At 44.7% G+C, this 15,292-nt stretch overlaps 1 protein-coding gene across 1 annotated transcript in view; it reads right to left on the bottom strand.

Annotated features, from left to right (window-relative positions):
• Positions 1-634: 634 nt before the first annotated feature.
• LOC138467625 (formin-2-like) overlaps positions 635-15,292 on the bottom strand; it is a 629,879-nt gene continuing 615,221 nt past the window's right edge. The window contains exon 18 of the mRNA XM_069607785.1: positions 635-5,244. Within this exon, the coding sequence (XP_069463886.1) occupies positions 5,224-5,244 (21 nt within the window). The 3' untranslated portion in view covers positions 635-5,223. The remainder of the gene's footprint in view (positions 5,245-15,292) is intronic.

The following is a 15,292-nucleotide window of genomic DNA, read 5'->3' as shown; positions in this document are numbered from 1 at the left end:
TGGTATGTTATTGCGCTGGTTTCTGCCTTATGAAAGCTTGAGAAGGTGGTAATTGTGAGCGCTGCAAATGGCCTTCTGATTGGCACCCAGAGGAAGCTGGGCAAGAGCACATGTGCACACCTCATTGGGAACCTACGAGGAGAGTGACTTTCATGCCTGGCGAGTAGCATACATCTTGATATTTTTGAACGTGGGATTCCATATTTTAGGAGTATTGTTTCCTGGAAAGAGAAGAAAAGTGGGGTTAGTTAATGTCTAGAGGTGGGATCGCCCTCAACTGTAAGGATTGTGTCAAGGAAGAGGGATGTGGTTGTAATGTACTTTCTTTTAGCTTTTGCAGTACTTATAAAACGCTGAAAACGCTGAAAACATGATAAAGCTTGACCTCTGCAAATATTTGTATGCCTTTTATTTTCCCAGTGTTTTATCAAAAGATGTAAAACTCACACACTCCTATACACCTGTTTTAGATTCAAATTATGGATTTTCAATTTAATAAAATGCCATCAGATGAAGCCACTGACTACACATTTAAACTTTGACCTTATCCACAATTGATTTCTGATTTGGTTAAGCAAATAATAAATGGCTTTAGCGAGCATCAAAAGTATTCAAAGAAAGCACAATGTTTTTATTAATTTTCTTTTATTTTCTTATAAATCAACATTCGAAAAATAATGAAATAAAAACACTAAATACAGTATTGCACATGGAGATAATCTTCTTTTTTAAGGATTTAGTACTTCATTGCAGTCTGGTAATTTACAGAAGGAATTGACAGGAATAAGAGGGTATCGAAACATATACATACAACATGCTACATTTTTATCTCTCTGATTAAATAGAAAATAGGGAATCCTGTTGCTTTTAGAACAGCAGACGGTAGTTTACATAAATACAAACAGTCCTTAATTAGTGTCAAAATATGTTTTCTGTCTATACCTTGTTTTTCATCGCTTATTTAGTAACATAATATTGTTTTTTTTCCTCGCCCACAACAAAAATAACTGTACGTTTTACCAACATTTTTGTTCTGGACCAAATCTTTTTCGGTGTTTTGCTGTTGAGAAAAAAATGTGCCAAAATATAGCCGTTTTTCAGCACATCTGAGCCGACTGCCAAGACATTTATCGTTCTTTGTCACATAAACAAAATAATTATCTTCCTTGCTAGAAACTGCATTGTTTCAACAATTGGCCTCGAACCACGACCACTTCTTGAAAGTGAACCCATACTATATTGATCTGGGATATATCTATTGCAAACTTTTCTTTTTTCTCTCTTATTTCTTTTTTTACAAAATATTTCTTGTAACAGTATATTTAAAATGTCAAAACTGTTCACAGGAAAAAATATGTCTTCATCAGTTCTGTAAAGTTCCTCACACAATGACCACATTAATTTAATCTTTAGGCAGTAGTGTATGTTTTTATTGATATCATGTGAAATTATTTTTAACCTATAGCACTGAAAGGTATCACCATTATTATGTATTATTTGTTATAGTGTTTTATATAGCACTGACGTGTCACCTTAACACCATTTCTTGGTGCTTATTATCTCAGTTCGGTTTCAGGGCATCAACCTTAACATGTTTAATCCAAATGGTGAAAAGTCGGGAGTTTGTTTGGGACAACATGTTTATATTTACAGGAGTGCCTTTTTCAAAGAGGCAGATTCGATCAAATAAGTTTCCCTACAACATAATGCAGTATTAGGAGATCCCTTCATACCAGGCAGCATTTGATTTCATTGCAGTTAATCAGCTGATGGACCGAAGTACAGACATACTGAGGTTTCACCCTTTACTGTGCCCATACTAGAATACAGAAAGAATGCTGGCCCTCGTGTGGCATAAGAACAAAAGGTGTACCTTCTCAAAGGTAGGATTCTAGGAAAAAAACTCCACAATCCCCAGCAGTGTCTCATTTAATAGAAAGACTATATCCATCCTCTAGATTTCTTAAGGCTACAGCAAGTGAAATGTGTACATTCACCCTCACTGGGCCATGCAATTCCAGCATTTGAGGGCGTTGCGTGTTTCCATTTTTTGTACTTTTGCAGGACAGGCACACTAGTATTCTAAAGAAGCACAACCCATGACGGTCTTTGTAACCAGGGAACAGTTTTCATACAGATGATTTTGAGAACAGTTTTAAAGACTTTTCGAAGGAAATTAAATGTTGGCTAGCATTAACATGTCCATACTTCTTTTCTGTCATTTAAGAGTTGTAGTATATTACTTCTTATTCCCAAGTGGAAGTTATCACAAGCGTTCTTGCAGGGATTCAGGATAAGGTCCTATGATAGCATTTTCACAATATTATATAACTCTTCATGCCACTATGTTAATAGGTATTATTATCACCCAATGTAATGGTACAAAATCTATTGACCTCAGAAGAATGAAAGGGCGAGTAGGCCCTGCTCGGATCCAAACCTGTGTCCAGTAGGCTGACCATAAATGCCTGGGGCAAGACCTTAATTTAGCTATGAGATTAGCCGATTCACCTTTTCAAACTGAAACCTACAATTGTCACTTTAAAAAAATGCTACGTTAATTACTTATCAACACCCTAGTGCTTTCATTACAAAAGTTACTGAACATTTGAAAGTTTGTTAAAAACCACCCATGCTCTTCTCTTCTACTTTAACACCACGATCAGTGATCTTAAAAGTAATCTTTCTTTGGGCTTCATTTTCATTGTGTACCAAAATGGCCCACTTCTGGGAAAACCCACAGAGACAAACTGTCGGTTTGCCTACATCTCTGCTACTTCGGACACAATTCCCTGCATGGAGCTGGACACAGAGGGCCTCATTATGAGTGTGCCGGTGCATTAATAATGTGCCGGTATTGCTGCATACTGGCACGTTACCCCACCAGCACACTCCAAGTTTGCCAGTAGGGTGGTGGATTTACCTCTAGATCTCAGCTGGAGGTGTATCCGCCACCATACCAGCAAAAAACTGCTGTAATTACCAGCCTGGTAATACCAGTGCCATTAATACCGGCAAATCTCCCTTATGGACTGGGGATTTACTGGCGTTTCATCCACTTGGAATCTGCCCGTAATTCCAGCAGACCAAGTCGCAGAAACAGTATTACAAATTGCCCTTATCCTGCTGGTAATACCGGATACCAGCAAATATGTAATGAGGCCTAGAGTGCAAAATTAGCTCTGTGCCTTTCCCTGCTACACGCAGGGAATCTTCCAGCATCTAGACTGCGTCACAGGTCGGATGCGGGCAGAGAAGCATGCATCCCTCCACATTTTTCTTGCTCTTTGTGTGTCAAAAGAGCAGGCTGAGTCTGCAGGGACTGCAGTAATTAGAGTCACATGTGTTTTTCATATCACCCACCATTACTTATACCAACCGTGTGCCAGGGGTCAAGTCCTAAAAAAAAAAGTGGGGGGACTCATTAACATACGCCATAGCTCTCAACAATGTGTGTAACAAAGGCGGGTGAAAACACCCGATTTTAGTTTTGGCGGGTGAGAGGCCTATTGAAACGAATGGGTGTGCAGGAGGCTTGGCGGGTGAGTCACCTGTTCATAAGGCGGGTGACACCCGCCAAAAGCGTGTGAGTTGAGAGCTATGCATACGCATTGGGATGCAAAGTCACCAGAAATGAGCATATCAAGGTGAAATATGCACCCTTCATTCAATTGGCTTTGCATAACCATACAAAATGCACAGAACGAATGGCATTTGCCTTTCATAACAACAACACACACAAACACAAAAAACAAGGGAGGATATTTTCTTCTAATAGTGTTTTGAAAATGTTAAAAGGTGTGCATGTTTTAAACTCCAAGAACCGAGACCAATGTTCTCCCTGGAACATGTAGTCCCAAAATGTGACATTTCACCTTTAGTTGTGTGTTGCATTTCATCAGGTTATATGGTGAAGTCGTGAAGTGCCTGGCCTGCGAACTCGGTTCAGGTCCCGAGGTCGGTGTAAATTCATAAATTAAAAAAAGATAGTCAATAGGCCTCATTACAAGTCTGCTGGTCCTGAAAGAAGGGTGCTGGTAACAACGTGCCGGCACACTTTCCGGACCGGCAGACTACAACTCTGCTTTCCAGGGCCTCTGCATCCGGCAGGTCTGTCCTGCTGGGCGCTACGGCTGTGTAAAGCAGAGTCGTCATGGAAGCACCGGCACCGTTAGTAACGGAGCCTGTGCTTCCAAGTCCCCATTCCCGGTCTCTACGTGAATGGGGACTAACATTTTCCAGCTTCTGACTTCCCGATCCGCCGGGACTTGTAATGTCCCAGTGGCAACGGGAAGTCAGCGCCGGAAACGGTGTTACGGGGTTGGTGGCAACCCACCGGTGTTACCGGCATCCTCGTAATGAGGCCCAATCTTTCTGTTTTACACATGGCCTCTAAAATAGCTTGGGGTACAGCGTCTCCCCTCTGAAAAAAGTGGGTGGATGCCGTCCACCTGTGTGTACCCTTGACTTGAGCCCTGCTGTGTGCAACCCAGATGGAGCAGATTCAGGCACGGAAACCTGGCTTACATCCGGTATCCCATGTCTGTACCCGCAATTTGCAAATAATCAGGAGAATCTGGCAAAATGGACTGCAGCTACAGAAACAGATGCAGTAGGGGTCTTTATGCTACATTCTCTGGTAGAAATACAAGGAGATTGTTAGTGTTCTAAAACAACACTGCAGGGCTATGGGCGTGGCAGGTGACTTAGCAAAGATGTAGTTTCAGTTGAATAGATTAACTTGCTGCTGTTTGATAGATCTTGGCAGTGTCACATTAGGCAAGCGGGTGACAATTCTACAGTAAATGATACATGCTTGAAAGATGACTGTAAGTGGTGAAGAGGAGGACATCCATAGCCATCGCAATTCATTCTAATCAATTTGACCAATCGAGTCCATACAGTTAACCTGGTCCAGATGTTAATTAGCAGTAAGCACAGAAGTAAGACCTGAAATGCTGTTGAATGGTACATCTTTAAAATGAAACTGTTACACTGTGATGGAGCATTAGGACAGACAGTACATCCGAATTTAGCTTATACTCCAATGACTTGGAAAGCGCTTTTTTCAAACGGCCATATACCGAGAGTAGAGAAAAGCTGTGGAGTGCAGTGCAAAAAACATTGCACAACTTTTGGTGTTTTCTTCTAAGTCTTCAGATGAATCATTTTGGCTCAAGCAATGGCGTTTCGTCCTTCATTATGTCCGTTGTGTTCTTGCATTTACATTCCAAGTTTTGCTTTCTAAAAGAGAAAAATATATATATATATATATATTTTAACTTTATTTATTGTTAAGCTTGGCAGTGCAACAGGAAAACAACAATACATGGTATGTCCGTGAGTCCACATCTGATATACATGCAAGAGTGCGAGTCATGAAAAATAATTCTTTAGCAAGAATTTGAATCAAATTAAAAAGTGATTTCAATTATGAATGTGGGTTAGTTGATTATGATGATGAAACTGAAGAGTGCCTTGACATGTCATGCAGTCCAAATGTTCACAATAGCTGTCAGCATCTTTCCCTGTGCCTCACTCTCAGTACAAAAACATTTCATTTTGATTGTTGCTTTGAACAGCTAGAACAATCACATTGTGCTTTTTGGGGTGGGGGCTGGGGTGTGAACATAGGGTTTTAAACTCCATTCTCATCTCCCTACAATCACTACATGCCAGTGTGGAGCGGTCCTGCAGGATAGAATTACATCTGAAGAGCAGCCAGGTAGCCAGACAATGCCAAAGCTGCAGCGGTTTGTGAAGAATCCAGTGGAGTCATCACTGATCTTGCGGCTGTAACCACCTCCCATGTAGCCAGGGGACAGCAGCTGCTACCTGATCCTGACCCTGGGGGCGGCTATATGAGGGAGGATCACATGGGAGGAAACAGCCTCCGAGGATATGTCATGTCATCATTGAATGAGACATGGTATCTCCCATTTTGCCATACATCTGGGAAAATAGAGAAACCCTTTTCAGATACCTTATAGGAAAAACCTCTACCACTGGTCTAAAATGTAAAAGCTCCAAGACTACCACCTTTTTCAGTTCTAATTATCCACCATTTGGAACTGGCTCACCATACAGAACTGTTGAAAATGATTTACCAAACAAACTGTATTAATCAACATCAATGGACAAACCAATCACCCAAATACTGGGACGAAGAAGAAGGAAAGAACAATGGTGAGCAGACGGAGCCTCAAGCTCAATGAGCATTCTAGTTATTTTTGAATTACCCCTGTGCGCAGGACTTTTAAAGATCAAAAGAAAACTCCAGGAAGCTGCTAATGTTTGGGAGTAGTCTCTGCACCTCTCTGTGAGGCTTGTGGAGCTTAGAAGCATGAACCAGTGTGGTAGAGCTGCTTGCCAGCTAGGAATAAGAGAAATGTTGCAGGGACAGGAAACGCCAAAGACACCCCTGGAGCCAGTGGAAGACTCCTGGGCGTTTGGCAACTGAAGAAAGTAGCGTTTCACCTACCGGGACCTGAAACAAGACAGGCCTGCTGAAGCGAGGCTGCGAGCGAGACAGGAACGACACAAGAGCAGCCCAGAGTGGAAAGCAAGCAGCAAAGCTTTGCTGTGCAAGCGCAAACAGGACGAAAGACGCCACACAGTGCCAGTGATCAACCCAGGCATAGTGGGGAACCCGAGGCATTTAGGCGACTGCGCCAAATACAAAATAAGACAAGAGAAGCATCAGAAATAAAGACACTAAGGAAACAAACTGAGAACAAAGAAAGCATATTAGAAATAAAGACCCCAGACATATATGAGTGTATGGAATGCAAATATGGGGGAAACCCAAATTGAATGATGAAACAAAGAGATGTGATATACCAAGAGGGGTAGATGCAACCGTGGAAGTGAAAGAACAACCAAGTGAGAATATAAGAAGTCCTGGCAGGTGAGTAAACCAGGCAGTTACAAGTGTGTATGAATCCATGAAGCCCTAAAAGGGGAGTATATCAGGCAATCATAAGTGCATACGAAGTCCTGGCAGAAGAGTATACTAGGCAGTTGCAAATCTATAAGATGTCACAGGAAAGGATATAGAATTGTGTTTGCTAAACAAGAAGGAACCTGTAAAAGACGCTGAATAAAAGACGCAGACCTATAAGGCTAATCAGCTTTGAAAATAACATTGTTGTGGGCCAAGAAAGACACAAAGAACTGTTAGATCAAAATTCGTTTTCATTAAGATAGAATCCTGGGCAAGAGAAACATCCTCTGGAACGAAGGCTCTTTATCCTTGTAGAACTTTTATGTTGGAGCTGTTCAATTTTCCTTTATGAACTCCTTTTGCAATCACCTAAGGTTAAAGACATTTCTCTTTTCGCTTTATAGTTTGGTAGTGTGAGGGTCAGAATAGAACATTTGGACACAAGGGCAGTTTTAGGATTTTGACATTCTGACATGGACAGATCCTTAGTTTTTGGTTTTAGGTAGGGAAATTCCTCTTAGCGCCTGGTCAGAGAGACCTTTTCCCAACCCTTTTGTGTTGAATAATAGTCTTTAACCAAAAACTGGCAACCTTGTATCTGACTTTTATTTCTGACTCCTAACAGGTTACTCTAGAAAAGAAAAGTGTGTTCCTCCTTGGCTTTCGGATGTACATATTCAATTGATGCTGCCCACCCATTAATCGTCCACTTCAACAAGTTTCCTACTGTTCCCCTTATCTCCAACAAGTTTCCTACTGTTCCCCTTATCTCCATCAAACTGATTTCATCATACTGATTCATTGAGTTAAAAAATACATATATATTAAGGCCCACAGAAGCTTTTTTATAACAGTGCAAACCCATTGAAAAACGATCTGTGAATCAGGCCCACAGTGTTTTGGATTATTATAAACCTTCACACTGATAACAAAATATAAAACCGTATAAATGCAAAAACAAAATGTGTAAAATGATCACGATAATGTAAACAAATCATCAAATATGACATATCAACTGTGGCCTCATTACGAGTTGGGCACTAAGTGGGCGCTATTTCCGCTGAGCGGAAATTGAGTTACTGCTGGGCCCTGTGGGCGCTGGCGGTAACTCTAAATGCGCCCTACGGAAACTGTGCTGGAAAGCGGGCTACTGCCCAAAAACCCAGCGCTAATAGCACTACCGCTGCTGGTGCTATTAGCGCCTGTTCAATTAGCGTGTACTAGTAGCACTGGTGGGAAATACATCACCGCCGGAACAGGAAGCACTGTGGCAGCCATTTTGAAAATCACAATCCATCAAAAATCAGTCCCCTGCAGCCATCCACACCCCCAGAGTATCTGAAATGTCTCAGGAGAGGGTAAGGGGGAAGGCAGTCCAAAATCGCCTGCATAGATCCAAATTCATTGAGGCAGAGCTTGTGGTTTTGGTGGATGAGGTTGTGGCCCACCATGCAGAGCTTTATGGCACCAGACAGCGGAAAACAACATCTCAGTGCTGCACACAAATCTGGAAGCGGTGAGCCAGAATGTGTCTGCAGTCGGCCACGCCCCCGGGACAGGGAAGACTGCAGTAAAAGTTGGAATGACCTTTTGCAGGGCCGGGGACACCTGTCACAGCACAGACAGGACAGCCTGGCCACAGGGGGAGGCCCATCCCCGGAACTTGACCTCACGAGGGGATCAAGGGTGTCGGCAGAGCCGAGGCAGGTTCTGGCAGCCAGGAGGCAGAAGGTGAGTCACCTCCCACCCCCTACCCCTCAATTTGCATGTAACTACAACAGCCTAGCAAGGCATCCCCCACTGGAATGACCCATGAGCCGGGCACTGCGACTGGTGGCAATGTGTGGGAGCCACTACAGGCGCCTACCGCAGCACCAATGTGCCAGTGCACCAAGACCACCCTGTGAGCCAGAGCAGTGGGGAGGGCAGTCAAGGGACATATCCAAGCACCATGCACCACACAGCCATGGCGGGGGCACAGCAGTGCCCCATCGGGACCTGGAAGTGACAAGTAAAAGACCCCCTTCAAATCATCATGTGTAACTGTGAAGTTGGTCATGGGGATCAGATGCATGCAAGTCAAGCAACAGCTAGGCCAGCAATGTACCCCTGCCATTCCACCACGTGTAAATGCAATCCCCCAATGTGCACCCCCTTCCAGCACATGACCCCATTGTTGCCAATCTACTACCAAAGGCAACCAGACCAGGGCCGCCCATCAGTCCAACAGCCTGGGGCCACACCCATCACCATTTATTTGCCGTTGTGTATGCCAAAACACATGAGAAATTTTGATGTAACGCCATCCACTATGTCCCCTACAGGCACACAAGCATCACCAGAGGCGTCATGGGATGAGGATGAGCGGGGTCATCTACATGTGCGCCCTCCCGCCCCACCACCACAAGCACACCGTGAAGGGGATGAGATGCCACCCTTAGGCACAAGTCGCAACCCACCACACCCTGCTGCAGCAGGGGCTCGCCTTCACCCCCAACCTAGCCCACCAGAAGCACACCTTTTGCCACTGAGGACACCATCAACCGGGTCTCTAGATGAACAGGGGAGAGCAGCAGCAGTGACAGACACCATACAGCAGCGCCCCAAAACCAGGCTGCAGTGTGCGCCGAACACCACCCACCACATCCAAGAGCCCAATTTGTATCATGGAGCTCTGCCCTGGCCCACAAAGCCCACCACGCCACTGGCACGCACCCACCCCTGAACCTGACACCACCTCCTATGGTTCCTCTGTTGACACCCCTTCCAGGCAACACAGCCCCTCACCATCCCAGTCTACGGCCACTTTGGGCATCATCATGGAGCGGCTAAATGAAATGGAGGCAAGGCAGAGGAAAATGGAGACAATTGCCACTGCACATAGTGACCATATGGAGGCTATCCGTGACGCCATCCATGGGGCCACGAGGAGGATGGCCCGCGACAATGCAAGGACCATGATTGTCATTAGGGCATGCACAGCTTCACCGACTGGGTTTGGGCAAGGGTGCGTGAGTTGTGCCAGGGGGTCTCTGTCCTTGCAGAACAAATCAGGAAGTGCAATTCCCTCCAACTTCGGCATCTGAGGTGGCCTCATCACTTCCTTCCACTGCAACCGCCCCCACAGAGGAATCTCGTCAGAGCACCCCTAGGCGGAGGTCCCTGCACCAACTGCACTCACGTTCCCCCTGATGCTGGGAGTCGAGAGACGAGGGCAAGGCCTTTGTGAATGTCATGACTCTTGTTGGCCTGAGTGGCCTTGCCATGGACATGATGGTGGGTGGGACAGTGTGATGGGCTGTTGGTGGGGGGTGGGGGTTGGTGGGAGAGGGGATAGTGTGCTGGCGTTTTGGTGGAGGGGGTGGGTGGATAGTGTTCGAACAAGTTACATACATAACTGAAAACATGCGAGGACATTCATGAGTCTGTCCTTGTGCACTTTATTAACATTGTGCTGGTTGTGTACTGAGTCAGGTCACCGTTCTATTATTGTCTATTAGTGCCTGTCGGGCCAGTCTCCCTTCCCTCACGTCATCCCTGTGAGTGTCTGCTCTGGCTCCTGCCATATGGTCTTCCTCTCCATCCAGCATTGGTTGGGCGAGGGGGCTAGGGGCAGTTCCTCCTCTGGCAAATGTTATGGAGCATTGCACACACAAATACTATTTTCCCTACTTTGTTAGGGGCATACATAAGGGCTTCAACAATGTGATCTAGGCACCAGAATCGTGCCTTTAGGAGTTCAAAGGTGCGCTCTATGCCTACGAGGTCCGGCTGTCGGCATGGCTGAAGGTGGTTTCATGTGGTGTATGTGGGTCACGCACAGGGGTCATCAGCCACGCCAGCTGCGGATATCCAGAGTCACCTGTATGATGTGAAATACAGACATCAGTCCTTTGTCTCATGCATGGGTCTGCAGTCTCAATGTATCTGGGCATGGTTAGCCGTGAGCATTATTGTGTGCATCCTGACAATGCAATGTGTATGTGTGATGGGTGTGCATCCTTTGTATATCATGCCATACATTCCTTGTTATGTACATGCACCCTGTGTTATTGTGGCGGGTGTTCTGTGGCGTGTCCCAGGCGACTGCACATGGGCAGACAGCTGTGGCACAGGTGGACATGCTGTTGGGTTCTACTGTGTGGATCTGCGCTGTGCCACATTCAAGATGCCTTGTGGTTTTATGTGTCATTATGATGGCAGCCGTTTGTGTCCTTCAGCATGTGTTTTGCCAGGTGTGTACAATGTGTGCACAATGTGTGCATGTACACTTAGATGCCCGCCTTCGTAGGAGCAGTTGCTGCCAGTGCATGCTGTTGACATGCAGTGCTTCCTTTAGTCGTGGCTATCACTCCCCCCCTTCTGTTCTTGTGCTTCACTGTGCATATGTGGCTGCATTTGTACTCACCCCCTATCCAGGTCTGTTGTCCTCTGTGCCTCTCCATGTATCCTGGCAGTGTGATGCTGCGTAGAACTATGGAGTTGTGTGTTGAACCTGGTAGCATGCATAGCAGTGGGGGATGATGAGGTCAGGGCCACATGTCACCTGCACCTTGAGCAGTGGTAGTGCTTCCGGTTCCTGTGTGCAGCCTCATGGGCCTGAGGCACCACCAACACTACATGGGTGCAGTCTATGGCTGTTATCACATTGGGCAGTTGTGCAGTGGTATAAAACCGTGCCTTCATGTCATTGACCTGGGCCTGGGAGGTGGGCAGTGCAATGTGTCAGTTGACATGGCGCAGGAGGGTATCCAGCACCTGGCCCAGGACTGCGTTTAATGTGGGCTGTACCATGCCATGCATCATGGCCACGGAGTGCCGGAGGGTGCCGGTCCCAAGGAACTACAAGACTGCCACCAGCATCAGCGGGGAGGTGAGGGAGCTCTGTGCAGATCCTGATCCTGTTCCTGGTGTCGTCCTCGATTGAGCCCTGTTCAGGCGGTTCTGGGGATGGGTGTTCACCTTGCTGGTGCCATTCTCCTCCTCCTCCTCATTCCACCCTGTGCCACAGGTACTCTCTGTGCCCTGGATTGGTTGGCCTGCATCTCAAGCTCCAAGCAAGCTGCCTGTCCCAGCTTCCAGCGACTAATGGTTGCATGGTGTTGGTAGCAGTGTTTGGGGTCTGGGGGGGTCTTATGTGGGCCTCTGGTGTGCATTGTATGCAACTGTGGCTTTATTTATGGCACCTGGGTTCAATTACCTCCAGCTGTAGGCTGTAGGTTTTTCTCGGCTGTATTAGCACCAGTTTTCGGCGCTAATACTGCCGTATATTGAGATGTGATACAGCTGTAATAGCGATGTGTGTTGTCGGCGCTATTAGCGCCGGCTGTAATAGAGCCGGTACCTTCTGCGTCCGGTGCTAATTGCGCTGGGTCCTGATCCGGCGGAGCAGTATTTGCGGCGCTAATACCGTTACTGCCGGGTTTCAGGCCAAACGCCCAACTTGTTATGAGGCCCATAGAATACACAAGTAGAGTAATATTTACTTAATTCATTTCAATATTAAAATTTGAATCTGTCTCCACAATCTAAAAACTAAAACAGTGACAATAATCGAATCCCAAGAAACATGATATGACCAGAATTAGTTGGTAGAGATCATTCGTTCATCATGTGCAAAGACTACTTCTGGGAGTACTTGTGAGTAAGAACAGGAAATCGTATCAGTAAGTGGCGTGTAGTTTTAAGTTCTGGAAGACGTAAGGCCTCATTACTAGGTTGGCAGTAGCCCTCTGGTGCTACCGGCGGGTTGCCGCCAACCCTGTAACACCGATTACGCTGCCTGATATCCCGGTGACACTGGGATATCACTTGTGGCTGCGGAACGGTAAATCCCCATTCCATGGAGTCCCATAGGATTCCTTGGGAATGGGGACACTGAAGCGCCGGCACTGTTGCTAATGGTGCCAGTGCTTCAGTAAGAGACATGCCGGTAGGGGCCTGATTTTCCAGGAGGTCAAGCCTGCTGGTGGATCCGTGGCTGCTACCTGCATTCTTGTAGTATGGCGGCCCAGAAAGGGTGGTAGTAATGTACCGGCACCCTTATTTCCAGACCGCCACACTTGGAATGAGGCCCATAGCCTTCATAGACAGGATTCATGGGGTATCTACTGCCTAGGACCAGTAATCATGAGGGACGGAAGAAGATTAAATCTAAATAACATAGCAAATCTACAAAGCTGGGCATCCACAATATGTGTTAGATATTGAAACGGTTTAAGGTGTAAAAATCTCTGTTTGGATGGAGATAGTAATACTGAACAGTCAATGATGCAAACAACTAGCAAACCGTACGTTACATTATCTGCATGTAGAAACGAATACTTGAAAAAAGGAAAAACAGGGGAACAGACAGGGTGATCAACGAGACACACAGGGAAGGAGAAAGGGGATGCTCACAAATGTGGTACCTTAAATAATTAAATTACAAACAACAGGTCCAAGTTCCCCATTGTAAAGGAATAGTTGGTAGAGTAATAGCAGTGTAAACGAGAAAGGCTGTAAAACAGCTCAAGAACCATAAGTGAATTGTTAAGAGATATATGTGTGTAAGGGATTATTTTATAACTTATGATATTGATGGAACTGTGATGCTATTATGTAATTTGTAAAGCCTATTTGGCTGTATGCATCTTAATAAAATAAATAAATAAATAAGTGGACATGTTGAAGTTGTCCAGATAGCGAATAAAATTAGCGCACTTGTCATTGTACCTGGGTATAGCATCGAGGTAGGTGGCCATACAATGTTCAACTCTCTGCACGTGGCAAATGTTATTCCACCATCCCATAATGCAGGTATTTTGCAAGTGTTTCCAATTGGCTGCAATGAGGTTTAGGGCTAGAACAATGAGGAGATCATAAAGCATGGCAGAAGCTTGTGAAATTGTGTCTTTGGCAGCAAGGCTACCCAGGAAAACATTAAAAAACAATAGAGGGATAATGACATTAGAGATTATTTTAAGAAATCTCCATACTTCTTGCCAGAACTTGAATACAAAGGGACAATCCTAAAACATATGTTTGTATGAAGCAGGGGCACTCCCATATGACCAACACTTGCTATGTGCACTAATCATAGATTTAGTCAATTTCAGGGGGGGTAATAAATGCTCTATGTATAAAGAAGTACAGATTTTGTGTGATGTTGGCAGAGGTGGAGATGCCCCTGATTCTGGTAAACAAATTATTATAAAAGTTAAAAGTCTGAAATAGGGATTGGGAACATACATCTGAGCTGTTCGAATGAGAGAAGGGAGCTACCATTAACAATCTGATGGATACATCTGATGCCTTTAGCTAACCAGGACTTGCGATAGAGTGCTCTACCGTTGATAGTGATACATTTGTTGTGCGATAGGCACGGAGAACGTTCTTGAGGTGGGGATTTGCTGTGGGGTAAAAGAAAGAGTCTGAGAGCAGAGATGGAAGCCTTAATGGGATCCGAGAATGTCGCTGAGAAGTGGCTAAAAATGTCAATTAGGTCAGAGATATCACATGGACACGATTATGTTCATTACATTTTTTTATTATCATCTGCATTGTTATTATCATATCGCTCTCAATTTGTTAGAATCTCAATATAGATTATTAAACAAAAAAAAATCTCTGTTTGGAATACTCAAAGTTTTTTCTGAGGTCAGGTAGCTGATGTTCACTGAGTTTTATTGACACGTTATTATTTGTGAATATTATATTGTACTTTTTGCAATAGTAATAGCAATAGCATTTAGTTGCCGAACAGTACATTTTACATGACTATTTGACTTGATTTAAAATGCAATGGTAGTCACAACCATTTAATAGCATAACAAATAAATTGATAAAGCAGATACATATTAATTCCATAATCCTTTCCAAAAGCAATGTAACCCTCATATTGCAAACCATGAATGTGAAGGTGATTCATATTTTTCCAAGCAATCTTCTCCCTGGACCTAAGCGACTACACCTGTGTGAAGATGGTTGATGAAATGTTCTGGGTGCAACTATCTCTATAAAAGAGTATGAGTTTCTAAAGCATAAATGGTCAGGACTGCTCACACGACAAGGCAATAGTAGGTGCCCCCACAGACAAAACCAATACTGGGGAAACAGAGCGTTACTAAAAGCACCAAATAAGAGTGGAGGTTAGTTGATGAGAAAAGGTCTCATGGCCATAGGTGAAAAAATACCTTGCAACAACCTTAGAAAGGTTTGGAAATTCATAGACTCATCAAGTTGCATTAATAAACACCAAGATGTGCCTTCTAAGCGAAACCCACAAATGAAATGAGATTATTGTATTTGATGGCGGTTTGGGTAACAGAGCCAAAACAGTGTTACTATTCCATTGACAGTACACTTATA

The sequence above is a fragment of the Ambystoma mexicanum genome, chromosome 4q (genome assembly GCF_040938575.1).
Source record: "Ambystoma mexicanum isolate Mex_15411 chromosome 4q, UKY_AmexF1_1, whole genome shotgun sequence".
NCBI classification, from domain to species: domain Eukaryota; kingdom Metazoa; phylum Chordata; class Amphibia; order Caudata; family Ambystomatidae; genus Ambystoma; species Ambystoma mexicanum.
This window is presented reverse-complemented; position numbering and strand designations above follow the sequence as displayed.